This window comes from Geotrypetes seraphini, chromosome 4, assembly GCF_902459505.1.
Source record: "Geotrypetes seraphini chromosome 4, aGeoSer1.1, whole genome shotgun sequence".
Classification (NCBI taxonomy): Eukaryota; Metazoa; Chordata; class Amphibia; order Gymnophiona; family Dermophiidae; genus Geotrypetes; species Geotrypetes seraphini.
This window is the reverse complement of record NC_047087.1, coordinates 247,775,536-247,802,578: the sequence shown is the minus strand read 5'-3', so window position 1 is coordinate 247,802,578 and position 27,043 is coordinate 247,775,536. Positions and strand designations below refer to the sequence as shown.

The 27,043-nt window shown below is 44.0% G+C and overlaps 1 protein-coding gene across 6 annotated transcripts in view; it reads left to right on the top strand.

Moving 5' to 3' along the window:
• PHYHIPL (phytanoyl-CoA 2-hydroxylase interacting protein like) overlaps window positions 1-27,043 on the top strand; it is a 56,345-nt gene that overhangs the window by 4,940 nt on the left and 24,362 nt on the right. For all 6 annotated transcript variants that reach the window (XM_033941496.1, XM_033941497.1, XM_033941493.1 and 3 more), the window contains exons 2-3: window positions 9,879-10,075; window positions 25,236-25,410. In XM_033941496.1, the coding sequence (XP_033797387.1) occupies window positions 9,911-10,075; window positions 25,236-25,410 (340 nt within the window). In that variant the 5' untranslated portion in view covers window positions 9,879-9,910. The remainder of the gene's footprint in view (window positions 1-9,878; window positions 10,076-25,235; window positions 25,411-27,043) is intronic.

Sequence of the window (27,043 nt, the reverse complement as noted above, 5' to 3'; positions counted from 1 at the left end):
CTACCTTTAACAGGAGCCACCATTCTGCAAACAGCACCATAGCGTGATTGACATGTGAACGGTGCTATTTTTGTAGGTAGCTGCCCATTATAGTGCTATTTGCAGAATTTGCCATGGAATGTTGCTAATTTTGGTTTTTTTGCCAGGTAATAGTGATCTGGATTTGCCACGGTGAGGACAAGCTACTTGTCTAGATGGACCATTGGATTGACCCAATAAGGCTATTCTTATGTTCTATAATTGCATTTTGGATTCCTTAATATAGTTAAAGCATAAGTTGTCATTTACGTGTCAGTATTTAGGCATGCCTACTTATGAGGTGATACTGAAAAGATCTCAGCCCAACCAACCAACTTCCTAAGTCTTGAGCGTTATTTTGCCACTTTAGCTGAAAAGAGTGTTGTCTTATTTCATTAAGTGCCAATTTGTAGAAACAAAATTTTATGTTTTGACATTGTTATAGATCATTGATTGAAACATCCATGTCATTTTCTTCTTGGTTGGGCTGAGAACTAATCTAATCTTATCTATGATTTGTTTATACCGATTCATCCCAACAGGAGGACTCGACTTGGTTAACAAAATATTAATAAAAGTATACAGGAGATTAGAACAAAACTATATTTTAGGCCAGAATTTTATCTTTTATGATTGATTATTTGAAAAAGAAGGATCATTATTAAATTTCTGAAATAAATATGTCTTTAGTACTTTAAGAAAAGTGGGTAGATGAGAGAGAACTCTAATTATAGAAGGAAGGCCATTCCAAACTTTTACGAATAAAAAAGAAAATGACTGACAAAAATTGGCCATAGTTTTTATTCCTTTAACAGTGTATGTGTATGCAATATCAATAGTAGGTGTAAATGAGAATGCCTAAATGCATGCAACTTACAAGCCTCACCCATGTGACTTCCCCTTAGAATTCTGCGCTGTTTTGTGTGCCAGTGTTTATAGGATACTGCTGAGCATAAAGCTAATATACTTCTCCCTCAATATTCATGGGGGTTAGGGCCTGGGAATATTGAAAATTCACGAATAACTTTTGGGCCAGCTCTGACCCACCTCGCCTTCCCTCTGGCATCCTGGCCGTTACCTGATGGTCTAGCACACAGTTCTTCAACCGGTCCGTGGACCGGTGCCAGTCCGCAGAAAATTTCTGCCAGTTCACACAGCCCGCCAGTCCGCACAGTTAAAATTCCTGCCGACCGCGGTTCCTGCCGACTGCTGTTATCCCAGGACAAGCAGGCAGCATATTCTCACATGTGGGTGACGTCATCCAAGGAGCCCCGACGCGGACAGCTTTTGAAGAAAACTTGATTGAAGATTCAAGTTTGCTATGCTGCACCATGCATGTGCATGCCTTCCCGCTCCACTAGAGGGCGCATTCCTACCTTGTGGTCCTCAGTTCTAAAGTTTCCACGGAGCCAGAAGCCCTGTTCTTGTGTTTCTCCGTGTGAAGTGCCTTCTAGCACCGCGGCTTTGTTATTTTTTTCGGAATCGCTGTGCGTTTATTGTTGTTTTCTTTTCCGTTCTACAAAAAAAAAAGTCTTTAAATTGTACATCACTTAGAAGTATTATAAGTGATACAATCAAATTTTAAATAAACCTGAAACCTGTATTTATGCCTCTGTATAAGGCTCTGCACCTGTATCTGCAGCTCTCTCCGTTCTACTTGCAACTTCTCCGCGGCCCTCTTCAGCAACTCGGCAGGGGCGGCAATCAAGACAGGCTGCCGACGTTGGGACCTTCACTCTCTGAGTCCCACCTATTTTGTTTCAACTTCCTGTTTCCTAACAGCTGTGTTTTTCTTCCATTTGTATCTTTGCTTTCCTGACTACTCGACCAGCCTCTCTTAACTTTTCCAGATATTTTTGCCTGTCTTCCTCTTTCTGCAATCTTTTGTAGTTTATGAAAGCTAACCTCTTATTCCTTACCTTATTAGTTACTACTTTTGAAAACCAAACCGGCCTTCTTTTCCTCTTACTTTTATTTACTTGCCTAACAAAAAGGTTTGTCGCTCCTTTCAATTTTGTCCACCGCATTTCCATTCCTTCCAGACTTTCTCACCCAGACAATTCCTTGACGTAAACCCCCATCCAAACAAAGTTGTTTTAAAGTCTAGAACCTTTGCTTTTGAATGAGCCCTCTCTATACCCATCTTAATATTAAACCATACCATGCACTGATCACTGGATGCCAGATGATTACCCACTGTAACATCAGAAACACTTTCCCCATTTATAAGCACTAAGTCCAATATGACCCCAACCCGCATGGGTTCCATTACCAACTGCTGGATCAGTACTCCTTGTAGAGAATCCAGGATCTCCCTACTTCTAGAAGACCCCGCAATAGTGATACCCCAATCAACAACCGGCATATTAAAATCACCTATTAGCAAGACTTCCCCTTTTATAGAGAGATTCTTAATGTCTACTATTAAATCTCTATCTACTTCTTTGTCTGTGAAGGAGGCCTGTATATCACACCAATGTAAATATATTCACCATTCCTTCTTTCCAAATTGATCCACAGTGCTTCTTCCTTACCCTGAAGATCCTGCAATTGTGTGGCTTTAATATGATCTTTAACATATAACGCTACTCCCCCTCCTTTTCTTCCCACCCTGTGTTTCCTGAAAAGATTATAGTCTGGTATAACTACATTCCAGTCATGGTTTTCTGTGATCGCCACTATATTCCATCACAGCTTCTAGATACAGAATCTTGTTTCCCATACTTCGAGCATTAGTATATACTACTTTCCAGACATTGCCCCCTTTCCCAACCGTGTAGGTCTCAAACTCGTGGCCCAGAGGCCACATGCGGCCCACCAGGCACTATTTTAAGGCCCTCAGTATGTTTATTATAATCACAAAAGTAACAGTTTCTTGATCATATGTCTCTTTAGCTTTAAATTATAATGTTATTAAGACTTAGCCAAAAGGAAAGATTTATAAACTATAAAGAGTTTTACCTCATGCAAAATTGTCATTTCTTTAATAAGACATTAACTATTTTTTTCTGAGGCCCTCCAAGTACCTACAAATCCAAAATGTGGTCCTGCAAAGGGTTTGACTTACCTGAGGGCTTTTACTCACCCGGGAACTTTGATAACCTTGCCCTATCACTTCTAGTTTAAAGCCCTCTTCAGTAGATTAGCCAGCCTGCTAGCGAAGACATTTCTTCCCTTCTTTGATAGATGAAAACCATCCCTGCTCAGCAGCCCTTGGAAAATCATCCCATGGTCTAGGAAGCCAAAATGCTCATGACGACACCATCCACGTAGCCAGACTGGATGGGCCATTTGGCCTTTATCTAATTTCACAATGAATTCTGTGAGAAAAGCAGTTTGCACCTAGGTCATTATCTTTTCTATCTATTATTCTAACAAGTAAACTATCTGTTGTCCTCTATTGGATGCTATCAGCAAGTATCAGAATGAATTGTATTAAAAAAATGCACATCACAACTGTCTTTTTACTCATATGACAAGCATACTTGTTACAATAGAGATTTGGTTATACATGTAACATTAGAGATTTGGTTATATATTACAGTGCAATCCATAATTTTGAGCCAGCTTGATTACTACATTACTGCATATGTGGTTTGCTTTCAGCAGATTTATAAAAAAAAACTGCAGACAGTAAAGAACACCACACAGCGTGTGATCTACTCACTGACAAAGTTTGATTGAGTTACACCATTTTTCTAAAATCTCATTTGCTCCCAGTGAAGGCAAGGGTTAATTTTAAGTTGTCTGTTTTATGTGCATGGTGATTCATGTTATGGCTAAGGTGACCATACGTCCCATTTTAATGGGACTGTCCCATTTTCAGATCCTCTGTCCCGTTTTCAGAGATGGCGTCCCGAAGCTATGCGTGGGGACAATGGGACAGGCGATCGCGGAGAATGGGCTCTCTCCTTGCTTCCCCGCCCACCGCAGCAACAACCGCAAGAAAGGAAGGTCCAGGTGCTGGCCCAGAAGCCTTCTCCCCGACGTCAATTCTGGCGTCGGAGAGGAAGTTCCGGACCAGTCAGGCAGCAATTGGCTGGCCTGGAACTTCCTCTCCGATGTCAGAATTGACGTCGGGGAGAAGGCTTCTGGGCCAGTGCCTGGACCTTCCTTTCTTGCGGTTGTTGTGGCGGATGGGAAGCAGCAGCAGGTGGTGGCGAACAGGGTGGGGGAGCAGAAGAATTGGCGGTAGGTAAGGCTTTGGAGGGAGGGAGGCAGACAGGTTGGCTTCGGCGCAGCAGGGAGGGAGGGAACTAGGCTGGCAGGCTGGCTTTGGGGGAGGGGGGACATAGGAAGGAGGGAGGGAGGAAGGAAGGAAGGAAGGAGAGAAGGGGAGGGTTGTAAGCAGATTAGAAAGGCCTTGACCAAAGAGGAAAGACAGGAGGCAGATGCAGGACTAAGGGAGGTTCAGACAGAGGGGGAGAGACCCTGAGCAAGAACAGGGAGATGCAAGATCATAACAGAGGAGGGAGAGAGAGGGAGACCTGAAACAAAGGTACAAAGGAGAATTGACACTGGATCTGGGGAGGGTAACAGAGGGAAAAGAGAGAGAGACCTGGCCCTAAAGGGGAAAGGGCTGGATTGTGAGAGAAAGAGCGAAATGTAACCAGAGACTCATGAAATCACCAAAGGTAGGAAAAATGATTTTATTTTCAATTTAGTGATCAAAATGTATCCATTTTGAGAATTTATATCTGCTGTCTATATTTTGCACTATATTTGTCTATTTTTCTATAGTTACAGAGGTGACATTGTATATTTTAAAGTCATCTGCCTTAACATCTTTGAAAAAACCCGAAACTCGTAAATGATAATTAACATTTTCTCTGCGTACAATGTGCTTTGTGTTTTTATGTTTACCATTATGAATTAATAAGATATTGTGTGTACATGAAAAATGGAAGAAATTGGGGCGGGGCAGGGCTAGGGCGGGATAGGGGGCAGGACTGAAAATCAATAGATGTCCCATTTTGATGAAAAAATTTATGGTCACGTTAGGTATGGCCCTGATTTGTACTCACATTTTATCTTAAAGAAAGGATATAAAAATGTTAGAAGCTTCAAAGACATTTTTTTTTTAGTTTTCCTTCCCCAATGGGTATAATAAAATAGGGTCCCTTTTACAAAGCCATGGTAGCAGTTTCCAGCTCAGCAAATGCAATGAAGCCCATTCAATTTCTATGGGCTTCAATGCTTTTGCCAGTGAAGAATCACTACCAGGGCTTTGTAAAAGGGGCCCTTAAAAATTTTTATCAGGTTCTGTCCTAAGCTTCTAAACTAGGAAAGGAGATATCTATGATTCTTAGAACTTTTCCTCATATTTAACTTTTTCCCGTGATATCAAAACTTACTTATATATAAACTACATTTCTAACGCAATAAGTTACAGTAATATCATTGATCATTGACAGTGTGGAAGAAGACGGCGGTGATGATCCATGTGGGGACAAACAACGTGAGCAATAGGAACTACAACAGAGAAGTACTGAAGGACCAGTTCTGGATGCTAGGAAAGAAGCTGAAGACCAGAACACAGAGGATAGCATTCTCGGAGATCCTGCCGGTACCCAGGACCGACGAGAATAGGCAGATGGAGCTGCAAGCAGTCAACGCGTGGATGCGGCGCTGGTGTGAGGAAGAAGGATTCCTCTTTGTGCACAACTGGACGACGTTCTGGGGGTAGAGCAAGCTGTACAGGAAGGACGGACTCCATCTCAGCAGAGACGGAACAAGGTTACTTGCAAGCAACATCAAGAAAGAAGTTGAGAAGTTTTTAAACTAGGAAAAAAGGAAAAGCCGACAGTTGACCAAGAGAAAGAGTCGATGGTTCGGGAACCGGTATACCCAGAGGATACTGTACAAGAAGATAAAGGGGAAGACTCACCGGAGGATACCGTGCAGGAAGATATAGGTGAAGACTCACTGGATCACAGGCAAGACAGGGACACAAGAGGGAAGAAAATGCAAGAAAGGAACAGGCCACAAACTCAAGTGTATGTATACGAATGCAAGGAGCCTAAGGAATAAGATGGGTGAATTAGAAGCAATGGCACAAAAAGATAACGTTGACATCATTGGAATCACGGAAACATGGTAGACTGAGGAAAACGTCTGGGACACTGTGATACCAGAATACAAGCTATACCGCAGAGATAGAGGGGCTCAAAAAGGTGGGGGCATTGCTATATACGTCAAAGAGGGAATTAAATCTACTGGAGAGAACACGCCACAACTGATGGATAAGTTAGAGTCTGTATGGGTTAAAATTCCGGAAATAAATGGCCTGGAAACGAAGATCAGCATCTACTATTGAAAAAATTGATGGTGAAATGACGGCATCAGTCCGAAAAAATTGATGGAGAAATGACGGACGAGATTAAATGCAACTGCAAGGGAGGCAACGCAGTTATCATGGGTGACTTCAACTATCCGGGGATAGACTTGAACCTAGGCACCTCCGACTGCGCTAGGGAGGCCAAGTTCCTGGAGGCTGTAGGCGATTGCTTCCTGGAACAACTTGTCAAGGAAAAGACAAGAGGAAATGCAATACTGGACTTCATTCTATTAGGACTACGAGGACCAGCACAAGATTTAGCAGTAGAAGGTACGCTGAGAAACAGTGATCACAACATGATCCACTTCGACCTGGACGCAGGGGCGAAATATCGGTCCAGAACAACGGCCATGGCATTAAACTTCCAAAAAGGGAATTACAAAGGGATGAGACTCATGGTGGGAAAGAAGATTAAGAATAGGATAAGCACTGTAAAAACGCCAGAGCAAGCTTGGTCCCTTTTTAAGGACACAGTCACTGAGGCGCAAAATCTACATATACCGCGTATTAACAAAGGATCCAAGAGGAAAAAGAACAAAGAACCGGTGTGGCTCACTGTAGAGGTGAAGGAAGCAATCAGAGACAAGAAAACTTCGTTTAAGGAATGGAAAAGGTCAAAAACGGACGAAAACTGGAATAAGCACAAATGACATCAATGCAGTTGCCATAAGGCAGTAAAAGGGGCCAAAAGAGACTACGAAGAAAAAATAGCCAAAGAGTCGAAAAACTTCAAGCAGTTCTTACGATACATTAAGGGGAAACAACCCGCCAAGGTAGCGGTGGGGCCGTTGGATGACCATGGAATAAAGGGAGTGCTAAAAGAAGATAAAGAAATCGCTGACAAACTAAACACATTTTTTTCATCTGTATTTACTGAAGAGGATATACGCAACATACCGGAACCCATCAGGCTCTAGGCTGGAAACGAAGACGGGAAACTGACAAGGCTGATGGTCAGTCTAGAAGAGGTAGGCTAAAGAGCGATAAATTCCCAGGATCGGATGGCATCCATCCAAGGGTCATCAAGGAACTGAAAGGGACTATAACTGAACTGCTTCAACTAATAGCCAACCTGTCGGATCAAATCAGGAAAGATTCCGGAAGACTGGAAGGTGGCGAATGTTATGCCAATCTTCAAACAGGGTTCGAGGGGAGATCCGGGAAACTACAGACCGGTGAGTCTGACCTCGGTACCCGGGAAAGATGGTAGAGGCGCTGATAAAGGACCGCATCATTGATCACCTTGACGGACACAGTCTGATGAGGACCAGCCAGCATGGTTCAGCAAAGGCAGGTCTTGTCTGACGAACTTGCTGCACTTCTTCAAGGGAGTAAACAGGCGGATAGACAAGGGCGACCCGGTCGAAATTGTTTATCTGGATTTTCAGAAGTCGTTCGACAAGGTTCCACATGAACGACTACTTCGGAAGATTGCGAGTCATGGAATCGAGGGTGAAATACTTTCGTGGATTAAAAACTGGCTGGAGCATAGGAAACAGAGAGTGGGGATAAATGGACAATATTCAGACTGGGAGAGCATCACCAGTGGGGTGCCACATGGCTTGGTGCTTGGACCCGTGCTCTTCAACATCTTTATAAATGATCTGGACATTGGTATGATGAGTGAGGTGATTAAATTTGAGGACGATACGAAGGATTAGATTAGATTAGATTAGATTAGATTAGATTAGTAAAGACACAGGGGGATTGTGAAGATCTGCAACGTGACATAAATAAGCTTGAGAAATGGGCATCGACATGGCAAATGAGGTTCAACGTAAATAAGTGTAAAGTGATGCATGTCAGTACCAAAAATTTCATGCACGAATACAGGATGTCCGGGGCAGTACTTGGAGAGACCTCCCAGGAAAGAGATTTGGGAGTTCTGATCAACAAGTCGATGAAGCCATCTGTGCAATATGCGGTGGTGGCAAAAAGGGTGAACAGAATGCTAGGAATGATTAAAAAGGGAATCATGAACAGATCAGAGAGGGTTATCATGCCGCTGTACCGGGCCATGGAGCGCCCTCACCTGGAGTACTGCGTCCAGCACTGGTCGCCGTACATGAAGAAGGACACGGTACTACTCGAAAGGGTCCAGAAAAGAGCGGCTAAATTCGTTAAGGGGCCGGAGGAGTTGCCATACAATGAGAGATTGGAGAAACTGGGCCTCTTCTCCCTTGAAAAGAGGAGACTGAGAAGGGACTTGATTGAAACGTTCAGAATACTGAAGGGAATAGACTTTCCAAGGTAGGGAGAATGAGAGGGCACTCTTTAAAGCTGAAAGGGGATAGATTCCATACAAATATAAGGAAATTCTTCTTCACCCAGAGAGTGGTGGAAAACTGGAATGCTCTACTGGAATCTGTTATAGGGGAAAACACTCTCCAGGGTTTCAAGACAAAGTTGGACAAGTTCCTGCTGAACTGGAATGTACGCAGATGAGGCTGGACTCATTTAGAGCACTGGTCTTTGACCTGAGTGCCGCTGCTTGAGCGGACTGCTGGGCAAGATGGACCACTGGTCTGACCCAGCAGCGGCAATTCTTATGTTCTTATATGCTGTAGTAGAAAGCAAGCAATAATTGTATGTTTGTAGATATGTAAGTAAATTTTATCTTGAAAACAAGCCCTAAGGATTTTTATGAAATGAGGTGAATCTAGGGTTTGGGGGTAAAAGAAAGCAATTTAGCTAGGTCTAGAGTTTAGCAAAATTCATTCATTTATTTTTTATGTTTAGTATTTATATACCACTTATAATCTAAGTGGTGTACATTCAGGTACTCAAGTAATTTCCCCTGTCTGTCCTGGCAGACAATTGGGGATTAAGTGACTTGCCCAGGGTCACAAGGAGCAGTGTGTGTGTGAGGGTGGGGATTCATTTGGGGATTTTTCTGATGTTCTTGCCTCCCCATTCAGCCCATTGGGCAGATATTTCTAACAAAGCATAGCAGCTTAGCCAGCTAATAAGCTGCAGGGAAAACCGGACTGAAGATTGTTAAGTAGGGTTACCAGATGTCAATGAAAACCCAGACATGTCCTCCTTTTAGAGGACTGTCTTGAGTGTCCAGGGATTTCCAAAACCCAGGGTTTTGGAAGGCCCCGAGCTCTGGGCTGTGTGTGGAGTGCCTCTAAGCATGCACGAACATTTCTTGAAAAGCTAAGAGAAGACATGGAATGTAAAAGGGAGAACACAGCAAGTTATAATGCAAGCTGGCAGAGGCTTGGAAAATGAAACAAAGATAACTGCAGCCAATTGGTCAGACATTCCTAAGAAAGCATAGCCAACCAATGTTCCCACCACCCCCTACAGTCCTCTCACCCTACTTCTTTGAGCAAAGCATGGTCTTCCAAATACTCTAACTATAAAGGAGGCTTGACTTTTTATTTTATGCAAAGATTAATTATTATAATTCCTGGAAATGTCTAACTTCTTGCATTTGTTTTCTGCTCTGAATTTAACAGTATAGCAGATAATAAATTGTATTAAGATTATTATTACCATTTTTTTCTATCCTTTGCAGGAAATAAATCACAGGATAGTGGCATTGCAGAAATGGAAGAGCTTCCTGTGCCACACAACATTAGAATTTGTAACATCACATGCGATTCATTCAAGATTTTGTGGGATATGGATTCAAAATCCAAGGATCGAATCACCCACTACTTTATTGATCTAAACAAGAAAGAAAACAAGAATTCCAACAAATTTAAACATAAGGTAAAATTTACAACAGTATAATGCAGTCAGTGTGAAACATTCCAAGTCGTGTAGGTTGGTAACAATATACAGTGGTACCTCGGTTTACGAGTGCACCAGTTTGCAAGTGTTTTGCAAGACGAGCAAAACATTTGCAAACTTGGTGCCTCGTAAACCGAGCTTGTCTCACTGTACGAGCGCCCCCCCCCTTGCGATCGGGCATCCCCCCCAGCGATCTGGCATCCCCCCGCTCGCGTTGTCCCCCCTCCACCGCGATCATACTTCCCCCCCTCCCCCGAACAGTCAATGACACCCTTTACCCAACTTGGCACCAGTGCCGGTGCCCGAAGATCCTCCCTCTTCTGGCGCGGCCTGGGCTGGGCGGTGCGTCGGAGATCCTCCTTCTTCTGGTCTGGGCTGGGCTGGACTGGCTTTGAGCATTTGCACATGCTCAAAGCCTTCTGGTCTCGCTCTCTCCGAGATTGAGAGCAAAACCAGAAGGCTTTGAGCATGCGCAAATGCTCAATGCCAGTCCAGCCCAGCCCAGTCCAGACCAGAAGAAGGAGGATTTCCGACGCACCACCCAGCCCAGGGTAAAGGGTGTCATTGACTGCTCGGGGGGGGGGGAAAGTAGGATCGCGGTGGAGGGGGGGCAACGCGAGCGGGGGGATGCCGGATCGCTGGGGGGGATACCGGATCGCAGGAGGGGGGGTTGGAACAGCGTCAGATTCCTCAAGGGGAGGGAGAATGGAGCAACGCCGGTAGCCTCGGGGGGGGGGAGGAGGTGGAACCAATCAAAGCAGTTTCCCTTACTTCCTATGGGGAAACTTGCTTTGATATACGAGCGATTTGGTTTACGAGCATGCTTCTGGAACTAATTATGCTCGTAAACCAAGGTTTTACTGTATTGTGCTTTTGGCCAAATTAAATTAGCTTGACACTTTGGGTACTGCCCCACTGATAATTAGTTGTTACTAGACCACTGAATAAAAACATGCACTCATACCAATATCACATTAAGGGGTGTAGCTTTTGTGTCTTTATGAAAAGTAGTGTGGATTTATCGAAATAAAGATCAGCATAAATTATAGATGGTACCTTCTTTATTGGGCCAACATTAGTGACTAATGATTAGATCTATGCTTGCCTCATTGGGTTGGATAGAAGGTTCACAAATGCATTAGATTAGTTCAGGGGTAGGCAATTCCAGTCCTCGAGAGCTGGAGCCAGGTCAGATTTTCAGGATATCCACAATAAATATGCATGAGATAGATTTGCATCTCAAGGAGGCAGTGCATGCAAACCATCTCATACATATTCATTGTGGATATCCTGAAAACCTGACCTGGCTCCGGCTCTCAAGGACCAGAATTGCCTACCCCTGGATTAGTTTAATAGTAAAGTATCATTAACAGTTTCTTTGTTAGCTCTTATTTCTGTTTTCAAAATTGCTACAACAGTTTTTCTTTTTTTAGTGGTGATGGTAATGGGTTGGAATGCTTATGCTAAAATTAAAATGTTCCTGATAAGTTTATTTTTAAAGCTAATATCTATTTATGATGCTACTCTTACTCTTCAGTACCCCTTCCTAATTTCTGCAATAGGCCCTCCATTATCAAGCAAGATAAAGTTTGGGAAACAAGTGGATGAAACAGCTCTCCAAGTTCAGAATTAAGGGGCAATTCTATAACCTAGACCAGTGGTTCCCAACCCTGTCCTGGAGGACCACCAGGCCAGTCGGGTTTTCAGGCTAGCCCTAATGAATATGCATGGAGCAGATTTGCATGCCTGCCACTTCAATTATATGCAAATCTCTCTCATGCATATTCATTAGGGCTAGCCTGAAAACCCGACTGGCCTGGTGGTCCTCCAGGACAGGGTTGGGAACCACTGACCTAGACCAGTGTTCTTCAACCATTGGTCCATGGACCAGGGCCGGTCCACAGAAATTTCCTGCCGGTCCACAGGGCCAGCATGTGCATCAGGCCCAAAACAGTGTTTTTCAACCGCCGGTCCACGGTGCGATCGATGCGGCGTTATCTTCGACCCAGCTCCTTCTTCCTAACTGATTCAGTACACAAAGCCACGGGCAGTGGCTCCTACGGGTATCCTGCAGCCTGAATCGGAAGCCTTCTCTCTGACGTTGCAATGTCAGAGGGAAGGCTTCCAGATGAGGCACGGGACGTGCAAGGTGCAATTAGTACTATTATGGGGGCGGGATCTGGCCCACGACTTAGCCCAGTGTTCTTCAACTGCCGGTCCACGGACTGATGCCAGTCCACAGAATAATTCTTTTATTTCTGCCAGTCCATAGGTGTAAAAAGATTGAAAAACACTGACCTAGACACCAACATTTATATGTTTATATGCACGTATGTGCACAAATTTGCCAGCATGCTGCCTTAGTGCTATTGTGCAAATATCTGTTTAACATACGTAAAGTGTATTTGCAAGAGGTGCATTCTCAGGTGAAACAAGGGCAGCCGAGTCAGCCAGGTAAGAGAGACTGGGAGAAGGCTGGGAGGGAGACATGGGAGAGGCTGGGGGATGGGGTACATGAGAAAGAGAGAGATTGAGTGATCTCGGAGAGTATGTGATTTTCAGAGTGTGGCCCTTCAAATGTTACAAAATATAAATTGTGGCCCTCAGAAAAAGGTTGGACAAACTTGGTCTATAGAACATAAGATTTGCCGCTGCAGGGTCTGACCAGTGATCCATCGCGCCCAGCAGTCCGCTCACGCGACGGCCCCTAGGTCAAAGACCAGTGCCCTAACCGAGACCAGCCCTACCTGAATTCGTTCTGGTTCAGCAGGAACTTGTCCAACCTTATCCTGAATCCCTGGAGGGTGTCTTCCCCTACAACAGTCTCCGGAAAAGCATTCCAGTTCTCTACCACTCTCTGGGTGAAGGAGAACTTCCTTACATTTGTACGAAATCTATCCCCTTTTAACTTTAGAGAGTGCCCTCTTGTTCTTTCTACCTTAGAAAGGGTGAACAACCTGTCTTTATCTATTAAGTCTATTCTTCATTGTCTTGAATGTTTCGATCATGTCCCCTCTCAGTCTCCTCTTTTCAAGGGAGAATAGACCCAGATTCTCTAATCTCTCACTGTATGGCAACTCCTCCAACCCCTTAACCGTTTTAGTCGCTCTTCTCTGGACCCTTTCGAGTAGTACTGTTACCTTCTTCATGTACGGTGACCAGTACTGGATGCAGTATTTCAGGTGAGGGCGTACCATGGCCCGGTACAGCGGCATGATAACCTTCTCCGATCTGTTCGTGATCCCCTTCTTAATCATTCCTAGCATTCTGTTCTCCCTTTTTGCCGCTGCCACGCATTGTGCAGACAGCTTCATTGACTTGTCGACCAGTACTCCCAAGTCTCTTTCCTAGGGGGGGGGGTGTCTCTCCAAGTACCGCCCTGGACATCTTGTATTCGTGTATGGGATTTTTAATACCGACATTCTAGCTTGTGAGATTACAGACAGTAGTTTATAGGGCAAGATAAGATGTATTTTGTTTTATCAACTGGTGGTAGATGGATGTTCATGCAGATTTTTAAAGAATATGCTATGTATGTGGTACCTTACTGTAAGAGCTGTCTTTTATTCGGGGATATTAAGCTGCTTATGGAAAATGTTTTAAAATCAGATGTGAAGGAGGTTTTTGCAGCAATTAGGATTTTCATTGAGCTCTTTTCCTATTACCCAATTAGCTGAGCATAGTCTTGAATATTAGCTTATTTTTCAGATTCCTATTTTTCATCTGCAGATATTGGTTGTAACCTTTTTTTTTTATTTAGTTGGATCACCATGTATTTTATTTTATTTATTCATTGGCATTTTTTTACATTCTCAGTGGAAGTTGACATGCAGAACTTAAGTTTCAAGGGGTCAGATTGATTTTGGTAAATTTTGGACACTGTTATGGCAATTTTAGATAATGGTTTGCCAGATCCAGAGGATCTGGTGTTCCATTGTGACTTCAAGTTTGGATGGCTTGCTCCTCTAGTTAAGAAATCCAAGGTTAGTGATAATATCAATCCTTGGTATAATGATAAGCTTCTCCAGCTAAAGCAGGAATGCAGACATTTTGAGAGACTGGTCATCCCTCCTGCCGGTAGTCTTCATGGGGGGGAGGGGTTCCCTGCCGCTAAACTGATCACGGCAGGGAGATTCCCTTGCTGTGATCAGCTCAGCGGCAATCCAATTCTGTAACTGGTGCCTGTGACATGGACGCCAGTTAGTAATCTTACAATTCAAGGTCTTTCAATCTGAACCTGTCTTGAGTGTTCTAGGTGTGGTTTCAATTTCAAGCCTTACTCTTGAAATTGTTGAATTACTGCCTCAAAAAGCTTTTAATGTTTTATGAAGGCTCCGTAGTATTATAAAGAATTTTCTTTTTGATCATTATAGGATATTAGCGCAGGCTTTGTCTCTTCCTTTGGCTAATTATTATAACCTTATTGTTGCAGGTTGTTAAGTGAAATTGGTTAAATGGTTGTAGACCTTACAAAATAGTGCAGCCAGATTGTCTGTGGGCAGTCTCCAGATACGTCAGTTGTCATATACATTTGTCTGAAAATAGTAGGGTGCAGCAGACTACTAGTTAGCCAATACTGTATTTTCCAGCAATGTCTTTCATAGGAGGTATTCTCAATTGAGCTTCTCAGATCAGGCTGCCTGCATGTGGAACTTGCTTCCTTTAAATGTTAGATTGGAGAGAAGTTATTTCTGTTTTCATAGGAAGTTAAATACCTATTTGTTTAGAAATTTTTTGTTAATGTTTTTATGAAGTTCTGGGTATACACAGCCCTTCCTATATTCAGCACCATCCTTAGTCTCTGTTTTATTTTCCTACTCTTCGGTACAACACAAAAATAATCCTGTCCTGTTAGTGAGGAGATTCTCCACTTGTTTGTCTTTCAGCAAGATTTTATATTGTCTAAAAAGAAAGAAATGTAATAGCATCTTCCTTAGCTTCTAGCTAAACTGTTCTGCAAAATTAATTGTTATCCCCTTCTATTTATTTATTCAATTTGCTATACTGTTCTCCCAAGTGAGCTCAGAACAGTTTACATGAATTTATTCAGGTACTCAAGCATTTTTCTTTCTGTCCTGCTGGGCTCACAGTCTATCTAATGTACCTAGGGTTCCCTGTCGAGCAAGGTCACATTATGATTACTCCAATTATAAAAAATGCTAAAGAACCATCTAACATTGCTTCTAACTTTAGACCCATCGCCAATATCCCTCTGGTAACCAAAATATCAGAAGGGGTGGTAAATATCCAACTCTCTACATATCTGGAGAAACACAACATCTTACACAACAACCAATCCGGCTTCCAATCAGGGCACAGTACCAAAACAATTATAGCCTCGCTGTTTGATTACCTCCACCTTCTTTTCAGCCGAGGATCAAGTGCTCTGATATTGCAACTTGATCTGAGTAGTGCATTTGATTTTTTTGACCATGCTATTCTGCTGGATTGTTTGACATCCATCGGAATCTCAGGCCATGTTCTCAATTGGTTCCATGGGTTTCTGGGAAATAGATCTTATAAGGTGTTTAAGGACGATACCATCTCATACGGTTGGGACAACCCCTGTGGGGTTCCACAGGGCTCCCCTTTGTCCCCCACCCTGTTCAACATCTACCTTGCCTCCCTAGGAAACCTCTTACAGAGTCTAGGGCTCAAATTCTTCATCTACGCGGATGATATCACCATAGTCATGCCGCTATCCTGCTTTACATCAGAGCTGCTAAATTCTCTATCATCTATTCTAAATCAGGTCGAACTTTGGATGTCAGCGTTTCATTTAAAGTTAAACCCAGATAAAACTAAATTCTTCTTGGCAGCCCCAAATGACAAAATCAAGGAAACTAAGCTGTGAATGGGCTGGACTACTGTATTGAGCAATCCTTAAAAACACTAGGCGTCACTTTAGATAAGCATCTCACTTTGGAGAAACACTCCGACCTAGTATTTAAGAAAAATATCTCGGTGCTCTGGAAACTCCGCACCATAAAAAAATACTTTGATGACGCCTCCTTTCGTCTGCTGGTACAATCTTCTATTCTGAGTGTCCTGGACTACTGTAATATCATATACTTAGACGCCTTCAAGAAAATCACCAGGAAGTTGAGGTTGGTCCAAAATACTGCCCTCCATCTCATCTTTGGCTTGAAGAAATGGGAACACATAACCCCTTTCTACCACAAGCTGCACTGGCAGCTGTTCGAATCCAGAGTTCTGTTTAAGTTCTCATGCATCTCCTACAAAACAGTATTTGGTATGTCGTCGGATTATCTTTACCCTCACTTCAACCTGAGCCACAACAATAAGATCTCCCGCAGAATAAACCTGTTCGCTTTTCCCTCACTAAAATCATGCCACCTGAAAAGATTCTTCAAAAGAACCTTCTCCTTTCAAGCGGCTAAACTAAATTCATTGCTCGCCCAAATTATACTTGATGCCTCTTCATATCTCAATTTTAGAAAGCAGATTAAAACTCAGCTATTCAACAGACCGAATCCTTAATCATACCCCATGACCTCCCCCTCTCACTCTTCTAAGATTGTGGCTCCCTCCTTACGGCTTGTTTACTTTCTCCTTATAGGCTCCTTCCTTATGGCGTGTATGCAGTTCTCCTTCTCTTAAACTGTATGCATGTACTTATTGTATCTATTGCATGTATTTTGTTGCACGTACTTTCTGCTGCATGTACTTATGCATGTCCTTATTCCTTGTACTTATTGTACTCTTTGTACATATTGCATATATTTTTTTGCTCCCTTCACTTAAATTGTAGACGTATAACCAGCATGTTACTTTTATAATTGCTTTGCTCATTTTTGTTGTCAACTTCAACTGCACTGTTTGTACTGAATCTATCTGCTCTGAACCGCCTAGAACTCCCTGGGTATGGCAGTATACAAAATAAAAATTATTATTATTATTAATAATGTACCTGTGGCAATGGGAGGATTAAGTGACTTGCCCAGGGTCACAAGGAGCAGTGTGGGTTTGAACCTCCAACCTCAGGGTGCTGAAGTTGTAGCTTTAACCACTGCGCCACACACTCCCCTAGCAGATGGAGGTAATGTAGAGAAAAACTGTTTAACCAGTGACCTCACCGGTATTAGCTAGTGGTGCTCCCTGGAAAGATCCTGTATTTTCTTTGGTGGCAAGTCAAATGCGCACAAGGCAAATGCGCGCTGACAATTGCGCCCAGACATTTCAGCACCGTCTGATGCTCCTGGTCCCTGCTCTAGCTCCCTGCCCTGCAGGCTGCAGCAACACAGTTTGGTTGAGCCTAAGATCTGTTCTCAGGTTATTCAGTTCCCAGACTGGACCTGGTCGAGCATGGAGTTTGGCTCCACTGTCCCCATTCATACTTCTTAGCATCCATTGAGTAGGATTTTGTCTTGGTCCTTCAGGACCCAGACCTAAAGGTATGAGTCCCCATCCTCTTACCCCTTCTTGCCCGTTTACCTTGTTTGGGTGTATATACCCCAGGCTCCCCTTCAGTTTCCAGGCACTCAGTATTTTATAGACCTCTATCATGGTTCAGAGGAGATATGATCAAGGTATATAAAATACGGAGTGGAGTGGAACAAGTAGATGTTGAATCGCTTGTTTACTTTTTCCAAAAATACTAGAACTAGGGGGCATGAGATGAAACTACTAAATATTAGATTTAAAACAAACTGGAGAAAATATTTCTTCACTCAACGGGTAATTAAACACTGGAATTCATTGCCAGAGAATATAGTGAAAGCAGTTAGCAGGTTTTAAAAAAACATTTGGATAATCTAAAAGAGAAGTCCATAGGCCATTATTAAGACGGCTTGGAGAAATCCACTGCTTATTTCTAGGATAAGCAGCGTAAAATATGTTTTTCTCATTGGGATCTTGCGAGGTACTTGTGATCTGGGTTGGCCACTGTTGGAAACAGGATACTGGGCTTGATGGCCCTTTGGTCTGTCCCAGTATGCAACTCTTATGATAAAGACAGACTGTTCACACTCTCCAAGGTAGGGAGAATGAGAGGGCACTCTCTAAAGTTGAAAGGGGATAGATTCCGTACAAACATAAGGAAGTTCTTCTTCACCCAGAGAGTGATGGAGAGCTGGAACGCTCTTCCGGAGTCTGTTGTAGGGAAAACACCCTCCAGGGTTTCAAAACTAAGCTGGACAAGTTCCTGCTAAACTGAGACGTACACAGGTGAGGCTGGACTCATTTTAGAGCACTGGTCTTTGACCCGGGGGCCGCCGCATGAGTGGGCTGCTGGGCACGATGGACCACTGGTCTGACCCAGCAGCAGCAATTCTTATGTTCTTATGTAAATATTTCTAATTAGTTTGCCTGCTCATCTTTTTTCCCTGGTGCAAGGAATAAACATTTTGCTAAAATAAAAAGGTGCACCAGCAAGTTAGTGAAGATGTCAGAGTCCTGGGCTCAAGTTGGCTTGAACGGCAGGGCAGGCTTACAGGTGCTAGCCACATGGCCCGATTTGCCTGCAAGCACATACTAATGTCTGCAAAAGCTGACAAATCTGCACATATGTCAACCTTGTTTGCCCCTCCTGTCAACTGTTTTCCCTTCCTGTGATGTGCCATGCTGTGCTGGCTGCAGCAGCTGCCAAAGTCCTTGGAAGTGTCTTGCCTAGAGTCTGGAGAGGCCTTTTTGGAGAATGTATTGGATGACCTGGTCTGCCTGGCCTCTCGGTGAGTGTGCTTGTCTGTTGTGAGCTGTCACTGGGTGGTGGATGCTGACTCCAAGAATCTTCTTAGTCAGTTGCCCTTTCAAAAGTGCCTGCTGTTTGGGGAGGACCTAGGAAAGTTGGTAAAGGATATGGAGGATGCTTGACCTCTGCATTTCCCTGAGCTGAGGCCAAAGAGATTCCAGTGATCCCCCACTTTCAGAGGTCGCCCAAAAGGGCCGAGTCATTTCCAGCCAGCCCAATGTGCTCCTACCTAGGCCTACCTCAGGAATGTCCTTTCAGTTGGGGTCCTTTTGGGGCCCTATGAGAGCCGGTCGTTCAGCCACTGCATGCAGAGCTCCAGCCGCTCATCCTGCCCAAATGAGGACATGCCAGATCCCTCATTGTTGCTAGTTGGGGACAGGTTGTTCTTTCATTGTGAGTGGGCCCACATCACCTTGTATCAGTAGGTTCTGGAAGTAGTAAAGAAAGGATACTTCTTGGAGCTTACCCACTCCATTCCAGACTTCTCCATGCGGGAGAGGGGAGATATGATCGAGACGTTTAAATTCATACGTAATATAAATGCGCATGAGTCGTGTCTCTTTCATTTGAAAGGAAACTCTGCAATGAGAGGGCATAGGATGAAATTAAGAGGTGATAGGCTCTGGAGTAATCTAAGGAAATACTTTTTTACAGAAAGGGTGGTAGATGCATGGAACAGTCTCCCAGAAGAGGTAGTGGAGACAGAGACTATGTCTGAATTCAAAAGGGCCTGGGATAGGCACGTAGGATCTCTGAGAGAGAAAGAGATAATGGCTACTGCAGATGGGTAGACTAGGCCATTTGGCCTTTATCTGCCATCATGTTTCTATGTCTAGAAGAGGATGCTTTTCTTCTGGGTTGGACGCACAAATTCCTTTATGTTTTTCCACCATTTCCTCTCATTCTCAAGTCGCTGGTCAAGCTCAAACAAGAATCGGCCACCATGATCCTCATAGCCCCTCAGTGGGCCAGACAATCATGGTTCTCCCTTCTACTTCATCTCAATCTCAAAGAACTAATACACCTGCAGATCTTTCCATCTCTTCACCCACAGAGTCAAGGATCTCTTTTACATTCCAACCTACAGTCCTTGTACTTGACAGCTTGGTATCTCTCGGGATGACCTCAGCTGACACTGATCTTTCTGATTCTGTCTGGCTCATTTTGAATGCATCCAGAAAACCTTCTACACAGCAGTGCTACCAACAGAAGTGGACACGGTTTTCTACGTGGTGTACTCTTCATCATCATGATGCTTCATCCTCCTCTATATCTTCAGTTTTGGATTATCTTCTCCATTTATCCATCCTCAGGTTTTAAAATCATTTCAGTTAGAGTTCATCTAGTGCTATAAATCAGTGATTCCCAACCCTGTCCTGGAGGAACACCAGGCCAATCGGGTTTTCAGGCTAGCCCTAATGAATATGCATGAGAGAGATTTGCATATGATGGAAGTGATAGGCATGCAAATTTGTTTCATGCATATTCATTAGGGCTAGCCTGAAAACCCAATTGGCCTGGTGTTCCTCCAGGACAGGGTTGGGAACCACTGCTATAAATGCTTTTCATGGACCAGTCAACGATAAACCTCTGGCTGCTCATCCTCTTGTTTCCAGATTCATGAAAGGACTTTTCCATGTTAAACCACCTCTCCCAGTGGTTTGGGATCTTAATGTTGTTCTCTCTAGACCAGGGGTAGAGAACTCCGGTCCTCGAGAGCCGTATTCCAGTCGGGTTTTCAGGATTTCCCCAATGAATATGCATTGAAAGCAGTGCATGCAAATAGATCTCATGCATATTCATTGGGGAAATCCTGAAAACCCAACTGGAATACGGCTCTCGAGGACCGGAGTTCCCTACCCCTGCTTTAGACTCATAAGAAGCCTACATTTGAACCAATGTCTTCAGCTCATCTCAAATATCTCACTTGGAAAGTAGTATTTCTCATCTCTATTGCTTCTGCTCGTCGAGTGAGCGAGCTTCAAGTACTGGTGGCGGACCCGCCTTTTACAGTGTTCCACCATGACAAAGTAGTGCTTCGCACCCATCCAGTTCCTTCTGAAGGTAGTCACTGAGTTTCATCTCAATCAAGTGATTGTGCTTCTAGTGTTCTTCCCTAAGCCTCATTCTCACTCTGGAAAAATGGCTTTTCATACTTTGGACTACAAACGAGCCTTGGCTTATTACTTACAGTGTACTCAACCGCATAGAACATCTCCTCAACTGTTCATCTCCTATGATCCTAACAGGTTGGGAAAGTCTGTATGCAAGAGAACTATTTCCACATGATTAGCGACACATATTGCCTTTTGTTATGCAAACTGAGCTGCACCTTGGAAGTTGAGTCACAGCTCATAAAGTCTGAGCTATGGCAGCTTCAGTTGCTTTCCTAAGTTCCACTCCTATTGATAAGATATGTAAAGCTTCTACTTGATCCTCAGTTCATACATTCACGTCTCATTACTGTCTGGAATCTTATTCCAGACAGAATGGCCACTTCGGCCAAGCAGTTTTGCAAAATATATTTTCTTAATGGCCAACACTCCTTCCATCCCATTGTAGTAAGCTAGGGAGTCCCACATGTGAGAATATGCTGCCAGCTTTTCTGGGATAAAGCACCGTTATTTACCGTAACAGGTGTTATCCAGGAACAGCAGGCAGATATTCTCACAACCTACCCATCTCCACTGGTTGGCTTCTTAGCTTACTTACGGAACTGAGGTACCGTGAGCTACATTGGATGGGAAGACACTCACCAATGCATGGTGCGAGCAGTCACAAAGTTTCTATAACCTTAAAGTGGCAATGCACTTTTAAAACTGTCCGTACCGAGGATCTGTGGATGACGTCACCCCACATGTGAGAATACCTGCCTGCTGTCCTTGGATAACACCTGTTACGGTAAGTAACTGTGCTTTTGTTGCTCACTTCGAGCCTACTCTTGACTGCTGTCCACTCTGTTGTTTTGATTGGATTTTATTCTCAGAGGAGCCTATGTTCTGTAATTTTTTTTATCATGCACATAAGGGCCTTAATGTATATGCTAAAAGTTATTGAGTAGGCTCTTTAATATTAACTTTGTAAATTAAATAAAAATTAATCTGAATGATGCGCAAAAGGCAAAGTTAGAAAATACATATCACCTATTATTTACCTGCAGCAGATACTGACCAGCACTAAGTATCTGGTTTCTTTACCGACCTGAATGCCCAGTTAATGGATAAATTTACAGCAGCCTTCTTCCTGTTCTAAATTTTATCCAGTTAGCAGCCTGAGGCAGTCAAAGGAGAAATTCAGTGGCATTATTCAGATATTGCTACTGAATATCCTTCTCGCCAGCACTTATTCAGTTAGCAATACCTATGAGCTATATAAGTGCCTTTGAGTATATGCCCCGTTATTTCTAAAATGTGATATCTGTAGAAGTATCTCAAGCTAGAAGACTCAGTTGTTTAAATACAGAAAGAAATGAAACAAAAATGGCAAAACTTCCATTTTAAGGTTAAAGTGAATTTTGGAATGGGAGGGTAGTAGCAGAGACAAATGTACTCTAATGCCATATGTACCAACCCTTTCAAGCCTAAAACATACATACCTTTTAAACCATTTTGCAGCACATCATCTTCAGCAAAGCAGGCGGTGTGAATATAGATATGGGGCTGATATATTCAAATCAGCTACCTACCGTGGTCAGTGGCGAACCCAGAAATTCAGTGCTGGGGCCATATCTGGCCACCGGCATTTAATTTCTGGTCTAAGTTCAGTCATAGTAGACATAGCCAACTAAGCTGATATTCATTGACTGACCAGCGAAGTTATAGTGGCCAAAGATAGACCTGCTATTTAGGTGAGTTTTTCTGGCCTCTAGACATAGCTGGTCAGCCAATGAATATTGGCGCTGACCAGCTATGTCATGCAACATAGCTGGTAACTGGGATAGCCAGTGACCGGGATAATCAGCGGGAGATAAATGGTTATCTCCCATTGAATATCGGTGGTTAGCTGGCTTAGTGCTATTTAGCTGGCTTAGTGCTATTTAGCTGGCCAGGAGCTGTTTCTGGCCAGCTAAATAGCACTGAATATCGGGCAGAAACAATCCTATTGAAGAAAGCTAGGAAAGCACTGAAAGCCCAGTCAGGATTCAGAGAATGGGCAGGAGGAGAAGGTGGTGTTGTGTGTAATGTGTGTGTTGCACAAAGCAGGATGTGACTATTTGTGCCATACTTTATGCTGTTAATTCTCAACTGGGGCTCGTACTATATATGGAAAAGAGAGAGCCTTTCTGACTATACAGTACAGATTCTCAGACAGAAAGGATCTTCTACATTTTTAAGAGTCACTTCTGGTGACTCTTAGCTGCAGTGTATTGAGAGCAGAGCCCTTAAACTGGTCTGGACCTGAACATTAGGTCATAGTTAGGTTGGCAGTGTTCCCGCTAAGCTGCGCTGGGGTGCGCTGGCGCACAAAATATTACCTCGCAGCGCACAAGTTTCTCGTCACAGCGCACACAGTGTAGAGCACAGTTCTTCAACCGCCGGTCCGCAAACAAAATCTTGCCGGTCCGCGAAGGATTCGGTCCCCGCCGCAACGAAAGGCCGGCGTCAGCTGACTTGCAACTTCCTGTTGCAGTCGCTGTGCCGGGACTCCTGCCTTCGCCGGGACTCCTGCCTTCCACCGCGTTTGCCTCCTGCCTTGTCTCCGCACCTCCAGACCAGCAGCGGCAGCTGTGTATGCTTTTAACTTCGGCACAGAGCTGCCCCTAATCAATAGTTTAGCGCGGTTTCATAAGGCAGCCTCGGGGCCTTTGCTAGGCCGGCCCACATCGCATCATCGAAGCGGGCCGGCTATCAAAGGCCCCGAGGCTGCCTCATGAAACCGCGCTAAACTATTGATTAGGGGCAGCTCTGTGCCGAAGTTAAAAGCATACAGAGCTGCCGCTGCTGGTCTGAACTCTTGGGCCGCTGAAGGAGGGCAAAAAGCAGCTGTCCTGGAGGTTTCCCTTCCTCTCGCCTTTACAGGTTCCTTTTTTCCACCTTTTTTTTTTTCCTTCAAACGGCAACGGGCCCCAGCATCGACATCAATCAAGTAAGTTCCACTGTCAATCAAGCGGTTCTGCTCGGCCAAAGCTTCCCCTGTGACATGAGCCACCCTCAGGGGAAAGAAAGTGACCCACAAAGGTGAGGGGAAGGGGGGCAGATGATGGAAGTTGGGGGGGGGAGAGAGAGAGAGAGAGAGAAGGGGCAGATGATGGAATGGAGGAGATGAGAGAGAGAGAGAAGGGGACAGATGATGGAAGTGAGAAGAAGGGAGAGAGAGCAGAAGGCAGATGGATGTCAGTTGAGAAGGGAGAGCAGATGCTGAATGGAAGTGGGGAAAGAACACATACTGGATGGAAGGAGGAGATAAATAAAGGGGGAAGAAAATAGTAAGATAATGGAGGGGTGAGGGAAAGGGGTGACAAGCTGTGTGTAGACACAGTGAAAAGAGGGAAACGGGACTAAATAGTAAGAAAGAATTTAATTTAGATGGAGGCAGAAAATAGAGAAGGAAGACCAGAGAAGAAAAGGGAAGAGAGAGCAGAGAATGATCAGATCTGAGTGGAGGAAATGAGAAGAGAGATATGCTAAAAACCACAGGGGGGAGGGAAGGATAGAGATGCCAGACCATGAGGGGAACAGAAGGAAGATGATGGATGCTAGACCAAATTGGGGGGTGGGGGGGGGGGGGCAGGAGGAGAGATGGCAGGGAAAGACAGACAGTGAATGGAAGGGGCAGATGCTGGACTGAAGAGACAGAGAAGGTTATCATGCTGCTGTACCGGGCCATGGTACGCCCTCACCTGGAGTACTGCGTCCAGCACTGGTACTTTAAGAAGGACACGGTACTACTCGAAAGGATCCAGAGAAGAGCAACTAAAATGGTTAAGGGGCTGGAGGAGTTGCCGTACAGCGAAAGATTAGAGAAACTGGGCCTCTTCTCCCTTGAGCAGAGGAGATTGAGAGGGGACATGATAGAAACATTCAAGGTACTGAAGGGAATAGACTTAGTAGCTAAGGCAGGGAGAACGAGAGGGCACTCTCTAAAGTTGAAAGGGGATAGATTCCATACAAACGTAAGGAAGTTCTGTGGTAGAAAGCAACATATTTATTTGGCTCATAACTTGCTGGCGCCCGATATTTTTAGCTCACAGTGAAAAAAGTTTGCTCACAACACCCGCCCGCTTAGAGGGAACACTGGTTGGGGGGGGTCCATTTCTGACAACACACTGATTAAAACACATTTCTCAAATGATGAAAATTTGGTCAGCATGTAACTATAATCTAGTCATTTGTACCTTTGTTTCCTTGAATGTCTTTATTTTTCAGTCAGTGTCTACCCACTTAAAGTAAATATAGTATTAATTTTATTCTTTCTTTGGCTATATTTTAGGATGTCCCTACAAAATTAGTGGCTAAAGCTGTTCCACTACCTATGACAGTTCGTGGACACTGGTTCTTGAGCCCAAGAACCGAATATACAGTGGCAGTGCAGACTGCATCAAAACAAGCTGATGGAGATTATATTGTATCAGAATGGAGTGAAATTGTGGAATTCTGTACTGCAGGTAAGATTACAAAACATTGAACTATGTAAAATATAAAGTACTGTAATTAAAATCTTCCATAAGCGGGGGGGGGTCACGTGATGTTGTACTGAGGTGCAGATGTGTTAGCTTCGAGCTCCTGGGCCTCTCTCTTCTAATCTGCAATATTGAGGCAGCACTTGACTTCCCACACAGATTTTATCATCGTTACCTGAGGCGGATAGAACCCCTATACCAGTAGTGCCTTTCTTACTTACCATGTGTGGGGACTCGCCTATTAAGAGGAGGGCGGGTGTCTCAAAGCACCTCCTTAAGTCCTTGACAGGATTTGTTTGGTAGGTATGGAGGGAGGGTTGGGGGTGGGGGTGGGGGTTTGTTCTTGGTAGTGGGGATAGGAGGAGGGTTTCTTTTGTTTTTCAATGTATGGGTCTTGAGTGATGGGTTTCTTGGGAGGGTTTTTTCTGTTTCCTCCTTATTGTTTCATCCTCTTCCATGGTGGCGCCCCCAAGTGCCCTTTGGGGGATAGGTGGAGAGACCTGTTCCCTGAGATGGATTCTTACTGTTTCCCATGTACTTGCTGGGGGGAGGAGGTCCATAGGCGGGATGGCTCTACCTCGTCCAGTTTGCTTGGAATTGGTTTCAGTGGGACCCTGGTTAAATTTATATCCTGGAATGTTAACAGGGTGACTTCCCTCACAAAGCGGCAAAAAATTTTACAGACCCTAAACCGCCACAAGGCAGATCTAGCCTTTTTACAGGAGGCACATCTGAACGCTAATGAACATGAGAAGTTTAAATGTTGTTGGATGGGGCAGGTGGTAGAGGCAAGAGTGGTCCATAGGAAAGCGGGAGTCCTAATTCTGTTTAGGAAAGGGCTGGATGTATCTGTGGTCAACACCTGGTCTGATACTTCTGGTAGATTCATATTGGCTCAAGTGGTGTTGAATAGGCAATTGTTGCTGTTGTGTAACGTTTATGCCCCAAATGTCTACGAGAAGAAGTTTTACGCAGCTTTGTTTCAAGACCTCATGCGGTGGCAAGCATTTTAACATTGTCCATGATCCTGGGTTGGATAAGGATCATGTGCGAGCTCATCCTTTGATCTTTTGGACGTGTGGCGCAAGCTCCACCTGGGCGAACGAGTCTACACTCACCTCTGTAGAGCTCATGCCTCGCAATCTCATATAGATTACTGGTTAATCTCTAAAACTTTATTCTCTCACACGAAAATGGCCAGCTTTGGACCTTATAGTGTATCTGGTTCTGCCCTTATATGGTGCACTTTGGAAGTAGGAGCGTCTGGCGATCGAGCGTTCTATTGGAAATTCCCTCCTTTTTTGTACCGAGACTCCGGCTTTCAGGAATACTTGTTGGATAAATGGAAGGATTATAAGGCGCATAATGCAGTTCATGTGCAGGACCCCATATCATACTGGGAGGCTGCCAAAGTGGTGTCAGAAAAAGGCCTGAGACAGAGATTTTATGTTTAGAAAAACGGTGAAAGTGGATCGTATCTGGTTTACGTGCAATCTTTCTGTACAACGAAGGGAAGCTCTTATTGCATCACAGATGGCCCTGAATGAACTGATTCATACTAGAACAATGAGATCGCTTCACTATTTTAAATATCAATTTCATGCATATGGCAATAAAA